The following is a 26,265-nucleotide window of genomic DNA, read 5'->3' on the forward strand; positions in this document are numbered from 1 at the left end:
GGTATTATTGGTATGGGAATTAGCCAAGAAAGAAAAGAATTGGCTATAACTTGTAATTTTTCGAAAAAAAACATATTATACCTATATCGCTGAAAAGCTTAAAGAATGGCGTTTTTTATTAAGTCATGGTCAACTAGGATTTCCATTTAAAAAAAAAAACATAATGTTTGTGTCATATCTCAAAAATGACAGGCTTTAGAAAAAAAAACAGAAAACACAAACTCATTAGGTATGTGATTATCTACAACTTTTATCTGAAAACTTTTTGTCTAAAATACCATATGATCGAATAAAAACGGCGTCAGCGATGGCTATGAAATGACGATCGATGATATTTCTCATATAATTTTACATATAAAATGACAACGATCTTCATTTCATAGCCATCGTTGACGCCGTTTTTATTCGATCATACGGCAGATTATAATGGAATTAGAGACAAGTTTTAAAATAGCCAAAATTTGTGTTTTTCGAAATATCTAGTAAGCCTTGAACTTCTCCGAGAAATCCGAAAGGCGCATATTTATGACCCCACAAAACTGCAATTCTTTCCCCATTTAACCGACTCTCTATCTCCAGTAGTTTCCGAGATACCCATAGAGAACATCGTAGGAAACTCATCCTGTATAGTATTTAGAAACTAACTATTATTTTTATTTGACTAGATTAATTTGATTAATAAGACTCGATTGATTTAATTTTAAATAAATTTGATCAGATTTTTTTTTTCGTATATTCTACTACCAGAAAACCAAAATTATATGATAACGCACTTTTCAACGAAGTTGAAGGAATATATATAGCGTATTTATCACAATACTTAATACAATTACTACAATTAGAAGAAAAACAAAAAGAAAAAATACCCAAATACCTTCACCTACTACACATCTACAAAATAAACGAATATAATCTCTTATAAAAACACTACACAACTACTTCTTGTATTTTACACTGAAAAAATTATAAACTTACTAATTAATCAAACAAAAAGAAAAAATAACCAAATTATCCTTCACCTACTACTTAACTACAAAATAAATAAACTATAAAAACACTACTAAACTATTTCTGGTATTCTACACTAAACATTATAATTAAACTTAATAAAATTAATCTAATTTTACACTACAACCACTACAACTATAAAGAAATAAGAACATCTTTTAAAACTAGAAGAAACAGAACTTCGATACGAGCGATCAGTACACAGGATCAGTATAAATAGATCAAGCGGACAAAGAATATAAAATACTTTAAAAATGTGCATTCAGAAAGAAAAAATATCTCGAAAATTATCCAAACAAACATTTTTTTTTCGTATCAGTGAAAAGCATCGGCCTCGTCGGCCTTGCGGAATTTGTCGGGTATTTACAATGGTCGAATTGTATAATTACCAGCTTTTATAGCATATCTAATAGACAAAAAGTATCTGGTCGATTGGTAACCAATTGGCACGGTCCGAAAATTATCGATTTTTATTTTCTCTGTTTTTATTGGTCGCTTCAAAATTCAGAGTAACAAAAAATATTTTTCTGTAGTAAAAGACTGTGAAATACGCCCCGCCATCTGGTGCTTTACATCCATAAACGTCTTAGGTTGAGCTACTTTAAAAATTCATATACAAGGGTATTATAGAAGTAACATACTGATCTAGCCATTCCAAATCTGTGTTCTGTATTTTAATGAGTAAGACAAGGATTAATAACTTGAAGAGACATAAATAAATGCAGGGTTGCCGGTTTTCACGAGTGTGATGCAAAATTCGGCAACATAGAAAAAATATATCATACTTTTTACCTCTTTCTAGCATGTTTGAATTCTCTTACTCTAAATATGTCCATCATTATCTTACGCTTAAAATCCAGACAACAAATTTAAGATGGTCAGGTCTATATACCCACCTCCTGACGTAGGTATAGTGCCGTCCTTTTCTCTCCTTTTTACTGGTGAAAAAAACAGTTGACCTTTTTGTTTAGGCGACTAAAAAAATAATACAGTTATGTTACAGGTGAAAAATACTTACATGATGATACAATAATACATGATGAAAATATACAATAATACATGATTAAAAATAACGATGATACAATAATACATGATGAAAAATACTTTTTAGTTAAACAGTAATACCAAAAAATGTCTATACCTATGTGGCGGATTCATCTATCCAAAAATAAAAAATAAAAAAATAAAATGTAATATACCAAATACCCTGTGAATGCGATAAATTTTACATTGGTGAAACATCTAGACCCTTAAACGTTAGAATTAAAGAACATAAAGATTATTTAAGAAAGGGAGATTTTCACAAATCTAAGATTTGTCAGCATTCATGGGACACAAGGCACAGAATAAATTTTAATAACGCCAAAATTATAATGAAAGAAGCGATAGCCTCTAAAAGAAAAATAAAAGAGGCTTTTTTAATTCAATCTAATAAAAATAAATGTATGCATCTGTAGATGTTAGTAATGTATGGCAATCGCTTCTTTGATTTTAAAGAACATTACATAAATAAACATACCATACGTAAAATTTAAAAATAATCATACAGAAAGTTTGGGCTTTTTGGTTTTACCTTATTAAGTAATTATCAGGTAGTAATTGTTAATTTTGAAGTTTAACTTAATATAATGTCATTTTAACAGAACGTCAACGATTTCTTATAGACGTATCTGTTTTAAAAAGTAAAGTATTCTCGAATAGTTCAATTTAAATATTTTAAATAGTTTTTTTCTTGATTCTTTATATTTTTTTGCTTCCGACGACGGAAAGAGAAAACTTTCCGAAACGTTAAGCATTTTTTTCTTTATTAGGCAAATTTTTATTACTGTAAACACAACTTCTGACAAGCAGCGTCCGTTTAGGTTTAACGCAGAAGTGTTTACAAAAAATAACTATTTTATTTTGTAGATTTTTCTTGCAGTGCAGTGGCGAAAAACCCATAAGGATATTTTTGGATAGTAATACCAAAGTTTTTAAGAAAGGTAATACATTTGGGGGTTGGAACCTTTTGGTGTTACACAGAAAAATAAAACACTAAATCACCACAATACACCAAAAAAAACTTTTACTTTTACACTGGGCGCGCGTTTTGCTAACCATGTATAAGTTTTTTATTTCTAAAAATTCGACGTTTCAAATGGAGAAAGATACGTCAAAATATTTTTCAATACCGTTTGAAAGAGAGTTATCCCGTGGTCTAAAATGAATTTTTAAGAATGCCAATTATAAACTTGTGTATAGTGCTAATAATAAATTACAACAATTATTAGGTAATCCAAAGGATAAACACCTCCACTGGAAAGGTCGGGTATTTATGAAATTTCTTGTAAAGATTGTAATCAGAAATATGTTGGGCAAACTAGACGATCAATATTAACTAGATTTAAAGAACATTTAGCTCAGATAAGGATATGGTAGACCGGATAAATCTTGCGTTGCTGAACATATTGTTGATAAAGAACATTGTATAGATCTGAATAATTTAAAATTAATTAATCAAGTCTCAAATTACAGGCAATTAGATGCATATGAAAGCATCAGAATTAATAAATGTAAAGATAGTATGAACAGAGACAACGGTCCAATTCCTTCAAGTTCTTTGTTTCTACTACTCCAGTGGCGGAAATCTAACTGTTACACTCGGTTGGCTAGATCTTGCCACGCCCACTCGGTACCCACTGGCCGAGTATATAAACGTTTGGTGTATTGTGGTGATTTAGTGTTTTAAGAAAGGTATTTTTTAAGATATCATAAATCACTTACTTGTTTAATAAGCTCGGCACTGAGCCCCAAATAATGGTGGAGGGCTGTGAAAGTGACCCTCTGAAGCCTGACCATGATAACCTGTATAACTCTGAATACTGTTTCTGGATATTCCTGGAATATGTCCTGGAAAGCGGTCATCGGGAGCTTCACGACTGTGGAATCCTCGATGGCTTTTGCAGAAATAGTTTTGTAGGGACTCAGATGACCCTGGATAAATATGAACTTATATAAGCTGGATTAAATCCAAAAAATACCAAATAATTCAGGCAACAAATTCACAAAATATAAATATATATACTTTTTTTTCTGTATTTTTTTTATATTTTATTAATTATTACTGTATTTGATATTATTATGTCTAAATTGTCTTGTGTATGGGTAAATACCTATTAGGCAATAAAGTTATATGTTTATTTTTACTTACAGTCAAAACATCAGTAAAGCTAAGCAAAGACGTGACACTTTCTCCAGGTTTCACTATTTTTAAAGAAGTCGTTCCATCGCTAGTGTTTATAAAAACATTTAATTTCCCACTCTGAACAATGTAGAAGTTTTCATCAGGATCACCTAAAAAACCGATAGGGTCAAATGTCGTATTTAGATTTAAATTTTATTTACAAAAAAATGACAAAAAATATGTAGAGAAACCAAACAAGTATACGAAAAAACATCTTAAAATCGATTTTCGAATCGATTGCCAGGAAGACGAAGAAAAGAAATTTATCTCGAATATATTGAAGACTAAAAAGAAGATTAAAAAAAGTCGCCTTGACTAGGATTCGAACCTGACTTACTACGGCTCCAACGTCATAGCAGCGTAAAGTCCTAACGCTTTAAACCACGCGGCCACCGAGGACTTGAAAGATTCTACGTAAAATTCTTACTTAAAAGATGTTTAGTGAAAGTACTTTTTTATTTATAAACATTTATTTAATTCTGTTTTTAGTATTTGTTCTTATAGCGGCATCATAGATACATTATCTGTAAAAATTTCAACTGTCTAGCTATAACGGTTCATAAGATAGACCTTTGTGACAGATGGACGGATAGCGAAGTCTTAGTAATAGGGTTCCCGTTCTTACCCTTTGGGTACGGAACCCTAAAAAAGTAAACGAAAAACGTTACTACTTACCTATCTTAAACAAATGGCTACCGGCCGAAACGTTTATGATCTCCGTATGCTTGCAAAGCTTCAGGAACACGGGTTTTTCGAAATGACCAAACACTCTAATGCTTTGAAGCATGTACAGGACATCTGGTGGCATGCGATCATCGTTGAGGGACTCCTCTTGGAGGTATTCGGCAGGAGGTTCTAACACCTTTAACAAAAACGATACATTTCCAGAAACATTTTACACAAAACATCAACCTGTGGAGCTTGGAAACTCTGGAACTCTCCCGAAGCTCTCATGTGGTGGGATGCACTTGAAATTTGGAGAAAATTCGATGTTTTTTACATTTTTCTTCAACGAAGATGTAGCGAGAATGTGTCATTTTGTCAAAAGAAACTTCGGTCATTTTCGGAATGTCAAAAATGAATGAATAGACGGTTACGTTTTTTTACCTGGTTGGAGGTAATCAAATTAAATGTTCGTCAATTTTAATCAACAATATCGTTTAATTTATACCGTTCCATTAATACGAAAATGACAAGAGATAAAACAAAATTTATTTGCCGATCTGTCACGCCATATTGTTTTACAGGGCCTACTATAAATTAATAAATTTAAATGCGTATTATGAAAATTGTGATTTTTGTCATCTTTGATTAAGATAGATCAGTATTGTTATAGAGGGTGATCGAAAAATACTCGGCCAAATTTAAATTATCAAAATTAATAAAAATACTTTTTAAAATTATATTGTTAATAATTACTTACATATACAATTTTTCTCGATATTGGTTTCATATTATTTATTCAATATTAATTTTTAATAATCTCGAGCTATCAGTTGAAATAAGACGTAGATTATTTTAAAAATAAGTCAGGTATCAATAACAAAATCAGTCTGTAATTTATTTTACAATACATCTTAACTTTTATCGCCACTAAAAACTACGTCACAGTAAGCATAGATACAACATTTCTGTTTAAGCTTTACTCTATGCCTATTGCTGAAATTTCTTCTGCTCTAAAGTTTTTGAAGTGAAATTTCTTTTCGCGCGCTGGGAGTAAGTAGAATTCAAGGCAGTAACACGAGACGCAAGAGGAAAAGTGGTAACGATCTTGAATCCTTCCTATAACATACGATACAACATTTTAATGAACAGTGCTTTTCATAAAATGAAAATATACGAAATAATATACATGTACTGATTTCTTTCGAAAATCGACAACTATGAAACTATAAATCCTTCCCGGACACAAACGGTACATTGTGAGACAGGACATTGTAGAGAGAAGCAAGCCCTATAACATAGGATACAACATTTTAATGAACAGTGCTTTTCATAAAATGAAAATATACGAAATAATATACATGTACTGATTTCTTTCGAAAATCGACAACTATGAAACTATAAATCCTTCCCGGACACAAACGGTACATTGTGAGACAGGAAATTGTAGAGAGAAGCAAGCCCTATAACATAGGATACAACATTTTAATGAACAGTGCTTTTCATAAAATGAAAATATACGAAATATTATACATGTACTGATTTCTTTCGAAAATCGACAACTATGAAACTATAAACCCTTCCCGGACACAAACGGTACATTGTGAGACAGGAAATTGTAGAGAGAAGCAAGCCCTATAACATAGGATACAACATTTTAATGAACAGTGCTTTTCATAAAATGAAAATATACGAAATAATATACATGTACTGATTTCTTTCGAAAATCGACAACTATGAAACTGTAAATCCTTCCCGGACACAAACGGTACATTGTGAGACAGGAAATCGTAGAGAGAAGCAAGCCCTATAACATAGGATACAACATTTTAATGAACAGTGCTTTTCATAAAATGAAAATATACGAAATAATATACATGTACTGATTTCTTTCGAAAATCGACAACTATGAAACTGTAAATCCTTCCCGGACACAAACGGTACATTGTGAGACAGGAAATTGTAGAGAGAAGCAAGCCCTATAACATAGGATACAACATTTTAATGAACAGTGCTTTTCATAAAATGAAAATATACGAAATAATATACATGTACTGATTTCTTTCGAAAATCGACAACTATGAAACTATAAACCCTTCCTGGACACAAACGGTACATTGTGAGACAGGAAATTGTAGAGAGAAGCAAGCCCTATAACATAGGATACAACATTTTAATGAACAGTGCTTTTCATAAAATGAAAATATACGAAATAATATACATGTACTGATTTCTTTCGAAAATCGACAACTATGAAACTATAAACCCTTCCTGGACACAAACGGTACATTGTGAGACAGGAAATTGTAGAGAGAAGCAAGCCCTATAACATAGGATACAACATTTTAATGAACAGTGCTTTTCATAAAATGAAAATATACGAAATAATATACATGTACTGATTTCTTTCGAAAATCGACAACTATGAAACTATAAACCCTTCCCGGACACAAACGGTACATTGTGAGACAGGAAATTGTAGAGAGAAACAAGCACTATTTCTCCCTATTGTTCCACCACTTCAAAAAATTCTAAAAAATTCCTGAGTGTAAAGAAGTATAAAAGACATTTTCTGATGATTTTTAGTGACATATTTCACAAAGGTTAAAAAAATGAAGATTTTAATTTTCTTTCCTCCGCTAAAAATCGGCCTTTCGTTTAAGAATCATGATCATATTATTTTTTAATGTCTTAGACTTTGAAGAATTAGAAAAAAAATCATCATTAATTAATTTTGAATTTTACTATAAAAATAAAATAAAATTAAAAAAACAGGTTTTTTAGAAATCTCGAAAATCGTAAAGAGCTAAAAATTTAGGTGAATTATTTATTTGATTCGACATCGAATCGATCCCCTGAATACGAGTCAAAAAAGACGAAGAAATAGAGAATAATAAAATAATACAAAATAATAAAAAAATATTAGAAAAAAAAATATTTGTTTTAAAAATAGGTATTTTTTATATATCCATTGTTTTGATGGCATTTGATAAATCCATAATAAAAAAAACACACTCAAATATTATTTATTATTATTAATATGTAAATGCATATAAAATATTTAAAACAAATCCATGAATATTATAAATCGTTGTTTTTAAATATAACAAACATTTATACATAGGGTCAATGCATTGGTTCTCGGCCTTTTAACGGAAACTTTGACTTTGAAAGCAAATTAGATATGGAAGGAGGTTTTAAATCATAATTTGCCCAATACAAAAAATGTTCGGTAGAGTGTTTTAATAATTATGGATTTTTTTTTAAATTTTTATTTTCAAAACTTTAGTAAAAAAACAATAATAACCGAAAAAAGTGCTATTTTACTGTTTCTTGGCCACCACTCACAGTTCTCGGCCAATTTTGTATTGGTTCTCGGCCATGTAGGTATACCTAGAATATAGGTAGGATACCTTACTATGATTCTGCATACCTAATTAAGAATCAATTAATTTATGAAGGTATCAATAAAAAAACTTTAATTAAAGAACTTATATGTATGTATGGCAGGAATATTAGTAATACAATAATAGCAATAGGCTCCTTAAAACCTAAATAAACTATAACAAATAAGTAACTATAAACATTAGGTACCGGTTAAATACCTATAACCATAGATATCTGATTTTCTGAAGCTATTCTTTACAGAATTCTTAAATCTGTCAGATTTTGATAAAATTTCGTCAAACACGCTCAAAAATTAATTTTTGTCACCCAGCAATTTAGATTTTCGGGTTTGTTCTGCCACTTACAAACTGTTTTTTCCATTCCGATTTCATCGGTTTGAAGACGCTAACGTCAGCAGGCTGGAGCATGTGGGTGATGTTAGGTGGAAGAGCATATTAAATTATTTCATTATTGTGGCACCACTCACTAATTGTCATAGTGAGATGGGATTTATGCCCATCCACAAACAGGCCTCGGAATATTTTCTGTAATCGACCATTTTAATATCATTATTGATAAACTCAAAAAATACGTCAGATGTCATCCATCCTCTTTCTGACTTTCCTAACACCCAACCGCTCGGCATATCGACAATAACAGCCCTGGGAAGTCGCACATAAGGGAATAACAAAAGTGGAGGAGCAAATTTTCCTTCGGCGTTGAACATAATTCGGGTTTCCTCAGAAGATCGGGTACTCTTCCTTTGATTCTATCCTGGATCGTCGTCCTTGGTACATTAAATCTTTGACTGGCTTCCCTTATTTTTATTTTGTTTTCCCGGATCTCACGCAGAGCATTCTTGAGATCTTCCTTTGTGTATTGGTACATCCTTGGTACTTTAGGTCGTATCAAGACAGTTTTATTACCCCGGGTTTTATTTCTCCTAGTTTCCCTAGCCACTGAAAAAAATCAAAAGCATTAGAGTTGGTTAGCGGCCGAGAACCGAAATCTACAGTGATCTTGGTTCTCGGCCATACTATTTTTCATGGTGGCCGAGAAACGCTAGTTCTCGGTCACTATTTTTAAACATAATTTTTGATTAAATTATATTTTATATTCGAATTAATTTAGCGGCCGCAATCTAATAATTAAAAAGCAATAATATAAGTAAATAAAAAAATAACAAACACAAGACAAAATATGTTTTTTTATAGTTTTTTTTTAAGATTGAAAAATAACTTTTTATACTGACTCTCGGCCATGTTGGCCGAGAACTAAAAGAGCGTGTTTTTTAATTACTGGTTTGCGGCCACTGAAAATTTTAACTAAAAACCCAACTTTTGCTTAGTTTTAACATATATTTACATGTTTTTACCCTTCCTCCATAATATATAATACATTACAAGTACCTAGAGTAAAAAAATAATAAAATACTTACTATTTTGTAGCTTCACACTAGTAAGCAAATTTACATTTGAAACACTACCTATGTTGTTCTGTTGTGTGTCCAAGAACTGTGGATTTTTCGCACGCTTATTAGTTGCAGCTCCATCTTCACCCCTACTACTTTCGATAGATAAATGATACATGAATCTATTTTACCATTTGCACTGGATGAACGGCGATTAAATTAACTAATATTTAGCTTTAAATCCTAAAAAGGCCGAGGACCAGTGCTGGCCGGATAACCAGTGCACTGACCCTATAGGCCAAACTAAATCATAATTTTAAACCAAAAATAAACTTTCTTTACTAAACATTTCAGTAAGGATAAATAATAACACAGAACTACAGTTCATAAAATACAATAGAACACTTACTAGGCAATTAATTTAAAAAAAAAAGTCTTAAAAAGTATTAATAAAATGATTGAAGTTATCAATTCTCACAAAAAAATACGATTATGAATCATCACAATGCAAATAAATTAATTAAATCTCTGAACTTTGTTTACCATTTTTTTATCTAAGAATATTTATACTGATTATTATTAAACAAATAGTTAACCTTTGAACTGATAGGTGTATAATGCTTGTGGTGCGCTTAAAGCAATATCATGTAATTAAAAAAAATATGACACTATTTTTCTTTTTGTTAGTACTAATTAAATATTAAGTCAAACAATGTATCAATTTAAACTTACAAAAGGATATATTCCCATTCTTATTTAATCTTTTTTTAGAACTGTCACTTAAAACAAAGACACTTGTAAGCCATCTGTTTCATTAAAATTCATCCCAAACAAAAATGTAAATCAGCATGTAAAAATAATGCTAATTTATTATGTCAATACTCCTAACTCTGGTTTAAAAAACAAATAAATGTTAATATTTAACTCACCTTTAGCTGTTCTTGTTCCTCTTTTTTCATTTGTAACAGCCTTCTAGCAAATTTCATTACAAGTTTACGCTTTTTTCCTTGTCCAGAGTTTCTCACTTGCCCGGAAATGTTTTTAACTTTTCTTATCATTTTCCTTCCATAAAATAATGCTTTGTCCCTTTTTCTGAATCTTGGGCCATCCGATTTTATAGCCGCTTGTGAGGAAAATACTAAAAAATATTAATGATAAAGATTTAAATTCGAATGAATTTGACCATGAACTCAAATACATACCTTTTTGATGACATCTCCTGATACAAATTACAACTAATCCAGTTATTAGGCTTAATACAATTAATACAAAGAAATAAATAATCTGAAAAAAGAATAAAGTATTAAGGAGTTTATATCTTTTGTTAAAACTTAACTAAGTATACCATTGTTATCTGCACAAAGCTTTAAAACAAAATGAAAAAAAAACTACTGAAAAATTATCAAACCTATATAATCTCAAATAAAAATACAAACAAAAACAAGTTTTATCTCAAGAGCCAGTTAGGTAAACTTTCGTTATGTTCTTAATCAAGGTCTAGAGACGATAAAAATGTTTATTTATGCTGACTAAAGAGAATTTTTACCTTGTAGCTGCCTTCATATTCAGAAGGTAGCAGAATATACTTGGTCAGGCTACCAAAATCAGCAGCGACGTTGGTAAAACGGCTAAAGATGTTCATTTTTTCGAAAAAAGGCATACCCAAAACTCTTCAAATTATAAAATACAGAAAAAATCAATTTGAAATCACATTATAATAAATATTGACTAGAACTTAATAGGTATTGGTTGGTGGATTGTTAAATATTTACATATTTTAATTGGGTTACGCAATCTGTTTTTTTCCTATATCTTCGTCAATTCCCTTTCTACTATTATTCCGTTTTATCACTAGCACCTAAAAACGTTTGTAACAATGACTGATAAAAAAAATCCAATAGTAAAAAAGATAAAAACAAATATCCAAAGATGATCCAAAGTTTTTAAATGTCACTGTCAATTTTAAAACAGCTGATTATAAAAAATTAATAGGCAACTTAATATTCACTACAGTTGCGTGAGTTGCATATGATAACTCTTGTATACTAAAACCAGACAAAAATATAGCAAAATCAGGTAAAATCAAACAATATTGTTAAAATAAGTGTGTTATCCTTTAAAATGACCGGTATTGAGTATATAGATCACATCTGGATTACACACATACCTATTTAGTCCAATTATAAGAGTATTTTCTCATATAGGGTGTTTTACAAAAAAACACCGATGTAATTTATTTTATTTTACTAATGAATATATACAGATGTTAATATAAATAAAAAAAATAAACTATATTAAAGGTAATATACTTTTCGCTACAATTCTAAAACAGAACTAGCAAGACAAAAACGCCATACACCAAAGCAGACGGATACATAATCAATGGCTGTTGCTCTTTATCACCGCACACAGCTACAAACAGCCTGGACGCTGAAAAACTCGCCCAAACGACAGTAAAACCCGCCAAAATAATGCCTACCGTACCGCTTAATCTAAAAAACACACCTAAAACTGACAGGCCAATAATCGGCATCAGGCAATAGCCTAAAATCGAGCCAACGGTTGAGAAAGTGATAGATTTCTCAGCGCTGGCCATCAATGAGAGTAGACAGTACATTAACACGCAGGATATCATAGAGAATCCGTATATATAACTGAACGATTGAGATTTTCCTGCTAGTAATAATAAGAGAGCTAGGGCAAGGCAAAAGAAAACTGGACCGGCTAAATCGGAGTCTTTTGTAAGATACTCTGAGTCGTCGGCTAAACTATGGGCTCTGAGGGGATTTAACACTGCCAGAACTTTTTCTAAAATTCGATCTGGGTAAATTTCTAGCTCTTCAAGTAGTGGAGGTTCATCTAGGTCATCTTCGGGTTCTTTAGGTAGTTCATAATCGTTTGGGTTGTAAAAATTGCCAGGGTATTGAGTATATGATACGTTGGCGAATTCTTCGTGTGACTTAAACTCTACAAAAATAATTATGAAGAATAATAACATTGAAAAAGACATATTAAGTTCATTTACCTAATTGTTGGTTAGAAAATTGCTGATAATCCTGTTCGTAATATCCTTGTTGCTGAACGGGTACTTCGCCTTGGTTGTTCCAGTAAAAATCTTGATTTACGAAATCTCCCATAATTATGTATTTTTCTTCTAAATTTCGAAAATACTTTTGACTTTGTTTACGTGTTCTAAACTTACAAAATCTTTGACATTTACGATTTACCACAGAAGAAAAATTTTTTGTTCGCAGGGTTGTCCAAAACTTCGGATCTAAGCTTCGGATAATCTTCGATATAGTCTGTCCTACGAGAGAATATATTACACAGACAGTTGTTGGCTGTCATTTTATGGTCATTTTAATTAAAAAATTGATTGGGTTTTCTGGATAGACTAGTCTACTTTCTTTGTGTTCTCTATATACCTAGATATGTGTAAAATTACTATTATAGAGGTGCATGATGGGTGCATGTAAATCTATAATTTTGAAATTATGTCTAAAATACACTTATAATATTTTTTTTGTAGTTTTATTAAATGGAATTCTCGTAATTTACCAATAATAAAGCCAATGTTGAGGTATGTGTATATGTATATCAAGCATAAAAAGCAAAAAAAAAAAATGTCTCGAATTTACCGCGATGGTTGATCTCTTTATCTTACTATAGATAAGGGATTCGGTATTGTAATATTATAGTATAAATGATTGCTTAGGAGGCTTAGGTCATTAGGTTTAGGTGAACACACGGAGCCCCTTTCTTTTGTTTTTCTTTTTTTTAGATTGTCTCGCTATCCGCTATGTTGCCATACTTTACTTGGTTTTTTTCAGTATTAAATATCGTATTAATATACAAACAATGGAGAGACATTTATACAGGAAGGCTCACAGGGTTTTGCAAAAGATGCAAGCAAAGAAAAGAAGGTGCAAGCAACAATAGGTACATTAAAAAATATATATTTTTTGCCTCACCCTGTAAAACTTTTGGAATCAAGTTTTAATTTGATTTAAAGTACAATGGTTATTTTAACGACATATTAGGCTACACCGGGTAAATTCCGATTTAGGTAGCTGATATCTAAACTTAAAATTTCTTCTTTATTTTTAGAAAATGTTATTAGTTTATCTCAAAAAACCTACATTTTAGTCACATGCTTCTCTAATAAAACTCACCTTTATTTATTACTATTATATTATTATTTATTCTACACCCTGTAGAATACTATACAGGGTGTCCCAGAAGTAAGTGCAAGGGTTTTAAGGGGTCGTAGATCTGGTCAAAAGAAAAAACAAAATTTTTTCTCCAAAATAGTCCAAAAAAGTCCAAAATAATCGAGTTATCTTACTTTGAAAATTTAAACAAAAAATGTTTTTTTGCTTAAGTTTTGAGAACCACTAGATCTTTTCTTGATTTTCCTTCATGTAAATTTAATCTACTACCTACATATGTTGACATATTATCAATTATGTTCTTTAACTTAAAACTAAAAAAAATCTAAAATTTTTTTCAAAACATTCCAAATTTTCAAATTTTTTTTTGCAAAAAAACCTCATAGGCCTGTTTCCGAGACCGAAATATAATATACTACCAGTTAAAATACTTGTACTTATTTCTGGAACACCCTGTATATTTAAAAAATGCTCTAAATGAACCTACACACATCTACTCACAAAATTTAATTTTAATTAAAACTGTCCGTGGAGTCTCCTCTTCGTATGAGAGGCGCCACCCTGTATAACCGTTGATTGCAAAAACATACCTATAGATTGCAAAGAAAAAGGTTAGTACAAAAAACACAAAAGTTTTTAGATTCACTGCCTGTGCCACACTGTGTATAACCTACTAAAAAGTATTTTAAAATGTGTCGTTATTTACTATTATTATTATTTATACTAAAATATTATTAGTTAAAACTAGGGATTTTCAGCGCGATCCGGCAACGCCGCAGCCGGCTTTCGACTCCAGCAGGTTTCCGTTCATTTTCCACAAAAACCCCGACACCGCTGATCGTTCTACCGTTGCCATGGTACGCGCCTCGCGTTGATTTCCAACTCTCTGTACACAAATCGAGCACACCGTGCTGGTGGTGGTGCATTTCGCGAGCTCCGAGACGGTTCTTCGGTCGGTGCACGGTGGTTCCTCTTCCTCAGGGTACCTAGAACGTCGTGAAAAATATTTTCACAGGTACCTTCTCTTGTTTGCCGGAATTAAAGGTCACAGACTCGATCAGATCTTCGCTCGGAGAGTACGAGAGAACGCGGTGGTACCGTTGTATGACCGGGTTACAAGTACCTTCCATCGGAAGATCCGCACGGCGCGCGTATGGGTTTTAATGTTAAAACAAAGTGCTGATATGCGTGTGATTTAAGTTAAGTGTCGGGTAGGTACTACCGGAATAGGAGCAATGTAAATTAGAACTAGAGTGGTGTAGTACTGTAGTACCGGATTTGACATGGAGGAAGTGTCGTTTCAGGACTGGCCAGGACAGCCGGTGGACCTGAATAACACGGGTACTAATCCTTGGATGCCAGCGTACGGTTTGCAGCCTCCCATCAGTGCACTTCTGGATAAGGAGGATTTTGCGGGAAATCCAGGTACTACTGAATCTAAGAGAGAAGCACCCTATACAGGGTTGCTTTTATGTATGGAAACTGTCGATTATTAGGTAAGATATAGGAGGTACCCCAAAAAGTTAAATATAAAAGTTATAGGGTTTATAAATATCTATTAGCGTGTAATAAATTTAAGTATACAGAGTCGGTCATAAAGTCGTGGCACATCAAAGTTTCATTTTTTAAAAGGAACCCCCTATATATTATTGCATATTTAGGTTCTTCCTTCAATTCTAAGCAAAAGTCGAAATACACATAATGTACAGCTGGTTCCAAAAAAATTGAATACGATTTAAAACATATTTTTATTATTTCGGGCAGTATATTCTATGATACCAGTCCCCCATTTCTCTACTCATGTCATGCTAACATTTATGTGACATTCTGGAAAATTTATTTGTCACTTTGTCAAAAACAAAGTTGTCACAATAAAATTAACATGTCAAAATACTTGACACATAAATATACACTGCTCAAATATTCGAAAAAAATGTGTAAAGAGTCGTATTCATTTTTTTGGAACCAGCTGTACCCTTTGAATAAGAAGACTAAGGAAGGAGCATATTAAAAATCTTAGGTACACCGCGATGGGCCTCAAATATGGCCGACTTAAATTCCGGGTTTATCAGTGTCGTTCTAATTTTATTTAAAAAATGTAAAACTATGATGTAGGGTAGACGTGGGGTAGACTCAATAATTTGTTGTTTTATTTTACGTTGTAAATAAATGTTGGTAGTTATTAAAATTGTTATAAAAATATATAATTCTAATAAAAATAGATAAGTTATAATAAGTATTTATTAACACAAACATCCGATACGCTACTGAAGCAGGTAAGTCAAATTAACGTATCTAAATTCTTTGACATCTAATCTTTGACAAGTAGTAAATAAAAGCTAAAAATGCAAGAAAAATATATAATTTAGTTAATTTAAGTGAATTTCATATATGATTGGTTTACTACACGTATGTATATTATATAGTCACTTACCAGCGAAAAGTTGTTCCATTATTTCACTCAATTTTTGCCGAGATCTACCGCACGCTACACAACCAACTATTTTAGAGTCTTTTTCGATAAATCGCGATAGTGTCACTGTTAATTTAAGTTCTGCCACAATTTCCATCTAGATTTACTACCTTTATACAACTATCAGTAGTAGAATAAATAATAAATAACATAAAATAAGCTCCGTAAAGACTGACAAATCCACAAAATTTCAAATCAAATTCAAATGTGTCAAATGAATCGTCAAACAGAACTGTCAAGGATCCCCACCCTAGAGTGCTTTTATGGCGCTTTTTCCGCCCACCATGCATGAATACATGGATAGCATTATGCTCCTTCCTTAGTCTTCTTATTCAAAGGCTGTACCTCATACCAACCGTTTCCGAGTTATTGACTTTTGAAAATATCACTTAAACAATTTGATTTAATTAAGATGTATGTAAGATGTATACAATGAGAGTACAGTAAGTCTGGAAATTACAAAATTTTCGTCTAACATTTCAATTATTCAATTTATGTACATTGTGTATTACGATTATTGTTTAAATGAAACTTTGATGTGCCACGACTTTATGAACGACCCTGTATACTTAAATTTATTACTCGCTAATAGATATTTAAAAATCCTATAACTTTTGTATTTAACTTTTTGCGGTACCTCCTATATTTTAACTAATAATTGACCGTTTCCATATATAAAAGCAACCCTGTATATTTTTGTTAAACATGTTTGACACTTACCAGTCTTGGTTGAGGGTTGGAACCCTTTGGTGTTACAACAGCAAAATAAAAATTCACCACAATATATACCAAAACACATTACTTTTGCAATGGACGCGCAATTCGCTAACGACGCTAACCATGTTACTTTTTAAACAGTCTTAATCGTCAATCTGCTGATGATGCTAACGTAGTTAGCGAAACGCGCGTCCAGTGCAGACGTACTTACTTCAAATAATATAAATTAATATACCAACTCCTGAATATACCAAGAGACTATCGATCTATTCCATTAATATAGCAAAGACTTATACAGGGTGAGTATTAAATAAGTGCAAATATTTTTTTTCCATAGCTACTGTTAAAATTGCCTTATATCTATCAAAAATAGTAGGTAAATTAGTACTTTAACCCGCTAGGGTAGATTAAATGATATTTTAACAGCGAGGATAGGTTAAAAACTTTATTTCTTCTCTCGCGTTTTTTAATTGCTTCCATTTTTTTAAATTTTTGTATTCCATTTCATAAGTTATTCGGGATTTAAATGGAGGTAGTTTGGATATGGCGTTTGTCGTCTCAGCCTGAGTATCTGTTGGTAATTTACTTATTTCGTTGTGAGCCATTTCTGACTCCAATTCAATCAGCAATCGACACGAAAGAGAATTAAAAAATATTGACTCAAGAATGACTCAAAACTGACAACTAAAGAGACAGCTTTATTTATTTGTCAAATTACATAGAAACCATCGCCAACCCAGCACAATATTTTTTCTACTCGTAATAAATTCCTTGAAATAATAATTTCTGAATATTTTTTAAAACGTAACTCGCTATGGAAGAAAATATTGTTTTATACACGACGATAAAATTGCATTATCGTAAAATACCATTTTATCGTCTTGTATAAAAAATAACTATTAAAATAATTTCCTCTACTCTGCATTTTTTAAAATAAATTTGTAATGAATCAAAATATGGATAATTTATTGACCAGAAATTGCTGGTCATATTAAAATGCAACTTTCATTCGTATCAAAATTCACACCACTCTCATATGCATAAGAAATCGTACAAATTTAAGTGCATTATTGTGCATAATCAGCCAATCCGTATGTTTCATTTTATTCAAGATCGTGTGAAAATAAATATTTTCCGAACTGAAATCTGATTCCAAATATTATTATTTGTAACCTGTATTTTTCTTTAAATGTAACTTGATTCAAACACAAGCCATTAATACAGTCACAGTGGTTAAAGTGTGATAAAACTATTGAATCACATGATAGATATCTATATATTTTTTATTTTCAGGGATAACATTGTGTGCTTTTGCAGTGTGTATCAACCAAATAGAATGCGTTCAATAATAAATAAATAAAAATACAAACAAACATAAACGAGGTTTCTAAATACCATGATACAGGTACATAATACTGTTTCTAATCTGCTTTTTTTTCTAAATTGTTGATGAAAGGACTATTGTCTCTGACTTTCCTGAGTTGTAACTCATCATACTGTCTCAGGGCTTTGACAAAAGCTTGTTCATCCAGGATACAGTACAGGGTGGGTCAAATTCGACGCTTTTAAATGGAAACACCCTTTTCTATAGGAAATAGACAAAAACTAATATCGGTGTCTGGAGCTCAATTTTTGTCAAAAACATGATGGTGAAAACCGCATATCGATATCTGTTACCGTTTCGGAGTTACGGGGTGTTTTTCAAAAATATGCATTTTTAACAAATCGCTGTAACTTTTTTGCTATGGAAAATTTTGTATTTTTATGAAAACTTTTCCAAAGCACCTTTTTACGTAGAATTTAATGATTTAAGTATAATTTTTTTAAAATTAATAATTCAAGAATTATCAACAGAAAATTTGATTTTTTATATGGGACACCCTGTATATTTGTAATTTATTGAAAATAATTTAAAAAGAAATCAGTACATGTATATTATTTCGTATATTTTTCATTTTATTGATTTTATGGAAAGCACTGTTCATTAAAATGTTGTATCCTATGTTATAGGGCTTGTTTCTCTCTACAATTTCCTGTCTCACAATGTACCGTTTGTGTCGGGGAAGGGTTCATAGTTTCATAGTTGTCGCATTGACCATTTTTCTCGGTCGTATACTGAGTTTAAGGATAGGAAATGTTGGAAACTTAAAAACTATGTAGCTATTATTATTGAGCGCATTTCTTGCAAATACCTGTCTAAAAGAAACATAATTAATATGGAAATACTTACTTACCTCTACTAAAAAGTTAATGGGGAAAAAGTAATGGGTTTTTTACTGCAACAACTCGAGTTGAACCATCATCTTGCCGTAATAATTACATTCATTACGTTTTATGGATATTTGAAATGAAGGAAAAATTGTTTTAAATATATTTACAGCTCTGGATTACCAGTTTAATAAAAATATCTGACTTCATTACGACGTAGCTTAGCTAACTGTAATTAAGCCACCGTTAAGATTATTTGTTTCATCATAATCATTGTAGTTTAGATTTTAACGAGGATTTTAATGAAACGAAGAATATTTCTTTCTTATAATATGCATACAGAAGATTATTTTCTTTCTTTATTAGCTTCTTTTTTATTTATATCTTATATTATTCTAATATTACTGTACTTAATATGTGTACTAATATTATACTGTACGATCGAAAAAAAAAACGACGTCAAGGAGGGCTGCGAAATGACAATCGATGATAATTTTGGCGAGGTTAAGCCCTAGACGTCATTTACTTGACACGTACTCTTCTTTATTTTGACACGACATTTTTTAATTATTTTATTTTTCAGGTCACAAATTTTATGTCAATTTTTAGTAAATGAATTGATGATTTTAGGAAGCAAAAATAAATTTATTATAAATATATAAATAGTTATTATTTACATTAACAAAACTGCCCTTCTTAACAGCATTTAAGGGACATAAAGGGCCATTACTACCGCTTTCCCGTTCAAAATATTCTAATAAAGTTGCGATAAGGTTTTTACGGCTATTAAGCTATTTTTGTACACTTCGCACTAAAAAAGGTTCTATAAAAAAAACAATGATCGACTGCAATAACGTAGCAAGTTGTTATTGAAGTATACTTGGGGCGTGCTTGTTTATTATTGAGATGAAAGCACGACACTTCAGTTTTATTCATATTTGGGATTAATCTCCAGTTTGCGAAATATTTTCCCGGTACAGACAGGTCTTCTGATAGTAGGCCATTAGCTTCCTCTATAGTTTTACTGCGGATGGCAAGAGCTAAATCGTCGGCATACCCAAATTTTGTTGACGTTGCATGTGGAATGTCGGAGATATATAGATTAAACAGTACCGGTTGCGATTACCGAGCCTTAAGGGAGCCCATTATTAAGGTGTCTTATTTTACTCCTGCTTTTTCCTGTTATTATTTGGAAGGGCCTGCCGCACAGCATGTTGTTTAATAGAGATGCTATTCTACTGCATGGTACTACGTTGAGGAATTTGTATAGAAGACCTTCTCTCCAGACCGTGTCATACGCCGCAGTCAAGTCAACATACACCACAGTGGTCTTCAGCTGTTTTTGGAATCCTGCTTCAATGTGTGTTGTTAGGCTGAGTACCTGGTCCACACAGCTACGATGCGGTCTGAATCCAGCCTGTTCAACAGGAGTATGTTCCAATATCAATGGGCGTATTCGGTTTAATAGCATACGTTCTAGAAGTTTGTAGCATGAACTTAATAAGGCTATTGGGCGGTAGCTTTCAGGCAAGTTCTTAGGTTTGTTTGGCTTTAGAACTGCAACTATTTTGGATTTCTTGAGCTCTATTGGAATATGCCCTGTTAGTAGGATATCGGAATAGAATTTACTCAGCCACATTCTTGTATGTTTCCCGCAGTTTTTGAGGAATTCGGGGTGAATTCCATCGAATCCAGGAGCTTTACCAGATTTGGTGTCCTCCAGTGCTTTATCCACTTCTTGATTGTCAGTTGTTTTTTAATATTTGCGTTTTGTCGTTTGCTGCTAGGGGCCTTAGAGAGTGTTATCACTCTTGCAGCGATTTGGTCTGCTGATACTTCCGGTGGTTCACGAGTGGGTGGGTTAGAGCTGCCCAGTTTCCTCAGGAGGCTCCAAGCCCCCCTGCTAGATTTTTTGAAATCCATTCTACCTGTCGTTTCTTCCCATTTTTTACAGCGTTCTATATCAAGACGATTAAGGAGCTCGTCTGCTATCTCAGAGTCTCCGTTGTTCTGAAATTCCGGATAGAGCTGTTCCATCTCGTCGCTCCATCCTGGGACATATTCCTTTCGAAATCCACGTGGTATACACTTTTTTGCTGTTGTTATAACGGCTTTGCCAAATCTACCATAATTGTGGCTTTTAGGAGGAATCCATCTGACGACTTTGTCCAACTCCACAGCGAATTTGTTGTAAAGTGTCAAAACGAATGACAATGTCAGGAAATAAATAAATAAGTGTACCAACTTGACATTTTTTACAGCAGAGCTACCACCTGAACCCCCAGCGCGAAATTTAAATTCCAGTTAGTCAACACGGCGCCGAATAAGTCCATGGTTGGCAATAATGAATTTAAAAATCGCGCCCTTGATTACGTAACCAAAAGTTTAATTGATATCGAATATATATTTACTTATTCATGATATCTTTTATCAATCAATAAGAATTGCAGGGGTGTATTTCACGTAGGATATGCCCACGTAATACGACTCTTGTTAGTAGTACTAGTGGGTAATAGCTTGTGGCTTACCACTCACTGACCTATGTTTTATATTTCGGTTCGGCACGAAGGAGAAAGTCAACGGTTCGTATTCCAGATAGATAGCTTTTATTTTTCGAATTCCACACGAAATCTGCATGCAAAACAATCTGTGAAACGTTCGTTATATTCGTTGTAGTCACTTCAAGCGAGTATAGTTCTCTTCAGTGGCGCCCAGGAAAACAATTTGAAATATTAATAACACTCGTTTAGTTGACAGTTTGGATTTCAAGTTACAGTTTGAAAATTCCTGTTAAAATTAAACATAATAATAATAAATACCGCTTTATTGTGCAAAAAGCCAAAATAGCTTCATCGACAAAGCATTTAAAAAATAAACAAAAGCACAAAAAATATACAAATAAAAAATGTCATACAATACAAATCATACAATTCAAAAAAATTTACATCATTAAAATTACAAATAGAACATACATGGACATTTCAGAACCTAAAAAAAGACGTAGGTATCAATAAAAATTTACAACAGAAAAATTGTAAATGGATATAATAATTTCTTCTCCTTCTTTACGTGCCGTCTCTTTCGTGGAGGCTGGCGATCATATTGGCAAAATCTTCACGATTCTCGGCTTTCCTTATGAGTTCTTCAAAAGTTAGGTGAGTCCAGTTTCTGATGTTTCTCACTTTTCAATCTTACCCTTAGCTATCAATTGTAAGACGTGGTATTTTTCATTTCTCAATATATGCCCTAAGTATGATGTTTTTCTTATTTTTATTATATTGAGCAATTCTCTTTCTCTGCCTATTCTGTTGTAGACTTCGGTATTTGTGATATGGGCTGTCCATGGAATTTTAAGCATTCTTCGATATATCCATGTTTCGAACGATTCGAGGCGATTCATCTCTTGAACTTTGAGTATCCATGTTTCTGCTCCGTATAATAGGATTGACCAAACATAACACTTAACGAGCCTAGTTCTCAACTCAAGGTCCAATCTGGGGTTCTCGAAGACGTTCTTCATTTTTAAAAATGCATTTCTCGCTTGTTCCATTCTGGTTTTCATTTCCACGTCGTTGTTCAAGGTGTTAACTATCCAGGACCCCAAATATTTGAACTTGTAGACCTGTTCTAAGGTATTGCCCTCTATTTTAATAGGAATTGGTACATTTTGGTTCTTTCCAAATACCATGACTTTAGTTTTAGAAGAATTGATCTTCATCCCGTATTTCTTACAGGAGCCTTCAAGTCGTTCCACTAAACTCTGGAGACCAATAATAATTTAAGAGTTATAACCTAGAGAACGTTTAATTATAAAATATTAAATACTAGATTTTTAACCAGTGTGTGAGATGATCAAAATTTTAAAATTCAAAATTGTTCAAGATTAAACATCAAGAAAAAAGTCGTTTACCGCATCCACAGTAAGTATGATTTCAGAGCTTTGCTAAATGCGGGACAGAATGAGAGCCACTTGATATCCAAAGGCAGATGATTGTACATTTGTTTGGCATTGTACAGTATTGAACATTCCTAAGTGGATAGTTTACTGAGTTGATAGCTTTTAATGTGACTTTACTGCCCCTGTTGCTTCTTTATTGAAATACTGAAAAAACTTAGTACAAATAACTTCCAATGTCCATTCTCATGGTCTGCCACTGGTTTTGCTGTCTACGTAATTGTCTCAAGGAACTGATTATATGCAGTGAGCCGCTTTGATTACGACACAAGAACTTTTACAATTTTACAGCTCGAAGGTTGAGAGATAGACATGTGTATGTGTGCGTTTTTTCCCTTGCCACGACAAGCTATAATAAGTAGAAAAAAACTCGCCTTAATATACTGGTTTAGTTTTGTAATATTACAATTAAAATAAACGCTAAAAATAACACAAGAACAACAATTATTAAATGCAATAAGTATGCAAACAACCAGGCTTAAATGGATCGATACTCTGTGCATTGTACATATCTTTTGGCGTCTTAGCTTTTCATCAAGCAGATATTTCTTAGCTTTCAACTCGTCTTTGGTCAAGTGATAAAATATCTTCAGTTGAAACGTCCTATATGAGGTTGTGGATGTGGTCTTTTTCTTTACTGCTCGAAAAAGTAGCAAAATAAGCGTTTGGCATTTAACGTTTTATGTAAAACTGACTAGGTATTTTTACACAAATGAAGAAGGAAATTATAATTATAAAGGATTATACTATATCCGTATTGTGGCACATTTTTAGATAACTTCTTCATTTTTAAGATTTTGATTGTCAAACATCAGCAAAATATACCTTATGTTTGGACTAAATTTTCTTGAAAATAAAGACATAATTTAAAATTCCGTTACAATAGGGAAACAGATTGAAATTTTGTGATTACAATGATATATAATTTATATGGTTTTGTAACAAATTACTCGCTATATTATTTGCAAAAGCTTTGCAAACCTTAATTAAGCCTTAATCAAAGCACGTGTGTTTGGAACTTTGGGTGTGGTTTAACAGCTTTAAGCAGATTTCTGAAATATAAAAAATATAAATGACGTCTACAGCTTGACATCGCCAAAACTATCATCAATTACCATTCGCCAGCCGTCTTTGACGCTGTTTTTTTTTCGATCACATGGTATAATAAAAAAAGTTTTTTTGTCATCGACGCATAGAGTTAATAAAAATACGATCTACACACTAACTTTCAAGATGCAAAAGAATCAAGAAACATAAATAGCAGTTACAGACCTGTGGTCAAGTCACGTAATACCGAGTTAAAATTCATACTGGTGCTTTTTTCTATTCCTTTTTGTTCGGTCACATTGTTGCGCGAACCGCATATTGGCCTAGATAGTCGTTTCACCATGTTAAGATCTTATCTACAAGCAGAAACAGAAGTGTTTTGAATAGAATACGATTAGTATACATCGTAAAAACGGCTAGGAAGGAAGTGACTGGTGATTTTTTATATGGTAAGAACCCACAATTAAATCTGAAAGCAATTGTACACAATCAACCCGCAGCAAACAAGCAACAACTGTTGTGTTTCTACTGGCTAAGACTAGTAATATGAAACACAGTAACTCATTATTCTCAGAACTTACGACCGAGATTGATTTAGTGAGAACAGTCTTGGGATAGTTACGGTTTTTTTTTTGGTTTTTTTCTGCCAACCCCGTGCTCAGAAGAAATATTTAAAGGCTCAATACTGTACAGGGTGGGTCAAATTCGACGCTTTAAATGGAAACACCCTTTTCTATAGGAGATAGACGAAAACTAATATCGGTGTCTGGAGCTCAATTTTCATCAAAACATAATGGTGAAAACCGCATATCGATATCTGTTACCGTTTCGGAGTTACGGGGTGTTTTTCAAAAATATGCATTTTTAACAAATCGCTGTAACTTTTTTGTTATAAAAAATTTTGTATTTTTATGAAAACATTTCCAAAGCACCTTTTTACGTAGAATTTAATGATTTAAGTATAATTTTTGTTAAAATTAATAATTTAAGAATTATCAACAGAAAATTTGATTTTTTATATGGGACACTCTGTATATTTTTAATTTATTGAAAATAATTTAAAATTACCTTTCCAAAAATATAACAAACTTGATATTTTGCTCGATTCCTCTTCGAGATATAGAGTAAACATATAAAAATTCGCCCGCTTTAAATAAATAGGCTTTGAACGGCACCGGCTGTAATGCAAAAAACTTCTAGCTGTGAGCATCAATTAAAACGAAAATAATATTTGCTATGAGAGATGCAGAATTTTATAACAATTTAAAATATATTTAACCAACATCAACACCATTTAAACTATATCTAATAACCATAAAAATAAATAGCAAACCAAGACATGAGATTTTGCTACAGGTGTTCGACATATCGACCGTCTTCTGTTATGGGCAGACAGGGCAGTTTTTGAACATTTCTCGCGGAATTCATTAACTCAGTGGGGGTGAAAGATACCCTCTCATAACTGCTAAGTGTTTCGAATTCTTGTCTAGATTATACGAAAGAGTAAGGAACCTTTATTCTTCCGCAAATATATCCACAGGATTAGATCCATGGGCACTAAGTCAGGCGGCCTCGACGGCCAACGGCTGGGATCTTGGTTAGCTATTCAATTATCCTTGAAATTGGCTGCAAAAATTTGCTGATAACTTCAGCGTTCAGAGGCGGTGTGTCGTCTTGCTGGAAAAATATGTTTTCGAGTTCCATTAAGGGCATATCATCAATAAGGGGTCCAAAGCCTACTAGTTAAAAGTGGCGAACTTTTAAAAAATTCTGTATTTCGAAGGGATTATAACAAAATATCAAGTGTGCTATATTTTTGAAAGGTAATTTTAAATTCTTTTCAGTTAATTAAAAATATAGAGAATTGTCCCAAATAAAAATCAATTTTCTGTTGATAACTCTTAAATTATTAATTTTAAAAAAATTATACTTAAACCATTAAATTCTACGTAAAAGGTACTTTGGAAATGTTTTCATAGAAATACAAAAATTTTCCATAAGCAA

The 26,265-nt window shown here is 32.2% G+C and overlaps 3 protein-coding genes across 15 annotated transcripts in view; 1 reads left to right on the plus strand and 2 right to left on the minus strand.

Moving 5' to 3' along the window:
• Positions 1-11,794, minus strand: part of LOC115881942 (neuropathy target esterase sws) — a 37,105-nt gene extending 25,311 nt beyond the window's left edge. For 5 of the 10 annotated variants that reach the window (XM_030899674.1, XM_030899680.1, XM_030899679.1 and 2 more), the window contains exons 1-7: positions 11,239-11,794; positions 10,895-10,976; positions 10,622-10,830; positions 4,907-5,093; positions 4,199-4,341; positions 3,772-3,981; positions 1,905-1,983 (exon numbers count right to left, since the gene is read on the minus strand). In XM_030899674.1, the coding sequence (XP_030755534.1) occupies positions 1,905-1,983; positions 3,772-3,981; positions 4,199-4,341; positions 4,907-5,093; positions 10,622-10,830; positions 10,895-10,976; positions 11,239-11,352 (1,024 nt within the window). In that variant the 5' untranslated portion in view covers positions 11,353-11,794. Of the gene's footprint in view, positions 1-1,904; positions 1,984-3,771; positions 3,982-4,198; positions 4,342-4,906; positions 5,094-5,143; positions 5,436-8,646; positions 9,241-9,719; positions 10,081-10,621; positions 10,831-10,894; positions 10,977-11,028; positions 11,199-11,238 lie in introns of those variants that run through there. The other 5 variants (XM_030899673.1, XM_030899677.1, XM_030899676.1 and 2 more) reach the window with 5 other exon arrangements.
• A 127-nt stretch (positions 11,795-11,921) lies between these two features.
• On the minus strand, positions 11,922-13,280 carry LOC115881943 (protein YIPF5). The gene is made up of 2 exons (XM_030899683.1): positions 12,718-13,280; positions 11,922-12,659 (listed from the first exon to the last, which is right to left on the minus strand). Exons 1-2 carry the CDS (start codon positions 12,827-12,829, stop codon positions 12,016-12,018), a joined length of 756 nt encoding a protein of 251 aa, XP_030755543.1. The 5' UTR covers positions 12,830-13,280; the 3' UTR covers positions 11,922-12,015.
• A 1,116-nt stretch (positions 13,281-14,396) lies between these two features.
• Positions 14,397-26,265, plus strand: part of LOC115881940 — a 167,357-nt gene continuing 155,488 nt past the window's right edge. For 3 of the 4 annotated variants that reach the window (XM_030899670.1, XM_030899669.1, XM_030899671.1), the window contains exon 1: positions 14,402-15,286. In XM_030899670.1, coding sequence (XP_030755530.1) covers positions 15,145-15,286 — 142 coding nt within the window. In that variant the 5' untranslated portion in view covers positions 14,402-15,144. Of the gene's footprint in view, positions 15,287-26,265 lie in introns of all 4 variants that reach the window. The other variant, XM_030899667.1, reaches the window with a different exon arrangement.

This window comes from Sitophilus oryzae, unplaced genomic scaffold, assembly GCF_002938485.1.
Source record: "Sitophilus oryzae breed Bouriz unplaced genomic scaffold, Soryzae_2.0 scaffold_1745_pilon_pilon, whole genome shotgun sequence".
NCBI lineage: Eukaryota > Metazoa > Arthropoda > Insecta > Coleoptera > Curculionidae > Sitophilus > Sitophilus oryzae.

Bases quoted from the DNA above. Each gene is read 5' to 3' on its own strand.
- LOC115881943 (XM_030899683.1), bottom strand. From the start codon at position 12,829: ATGGGAGATTTCGTAAATCAAGATTTTTACTGGAACAACCAAGGCGAA. The intron at 12,660-12,717 runs GTAAATGAACTT...TTATTTTTGTAG, and splicing joins ATTTTCTAACCAACAATTAG to AGTTTAAGTCACACGAAGAA.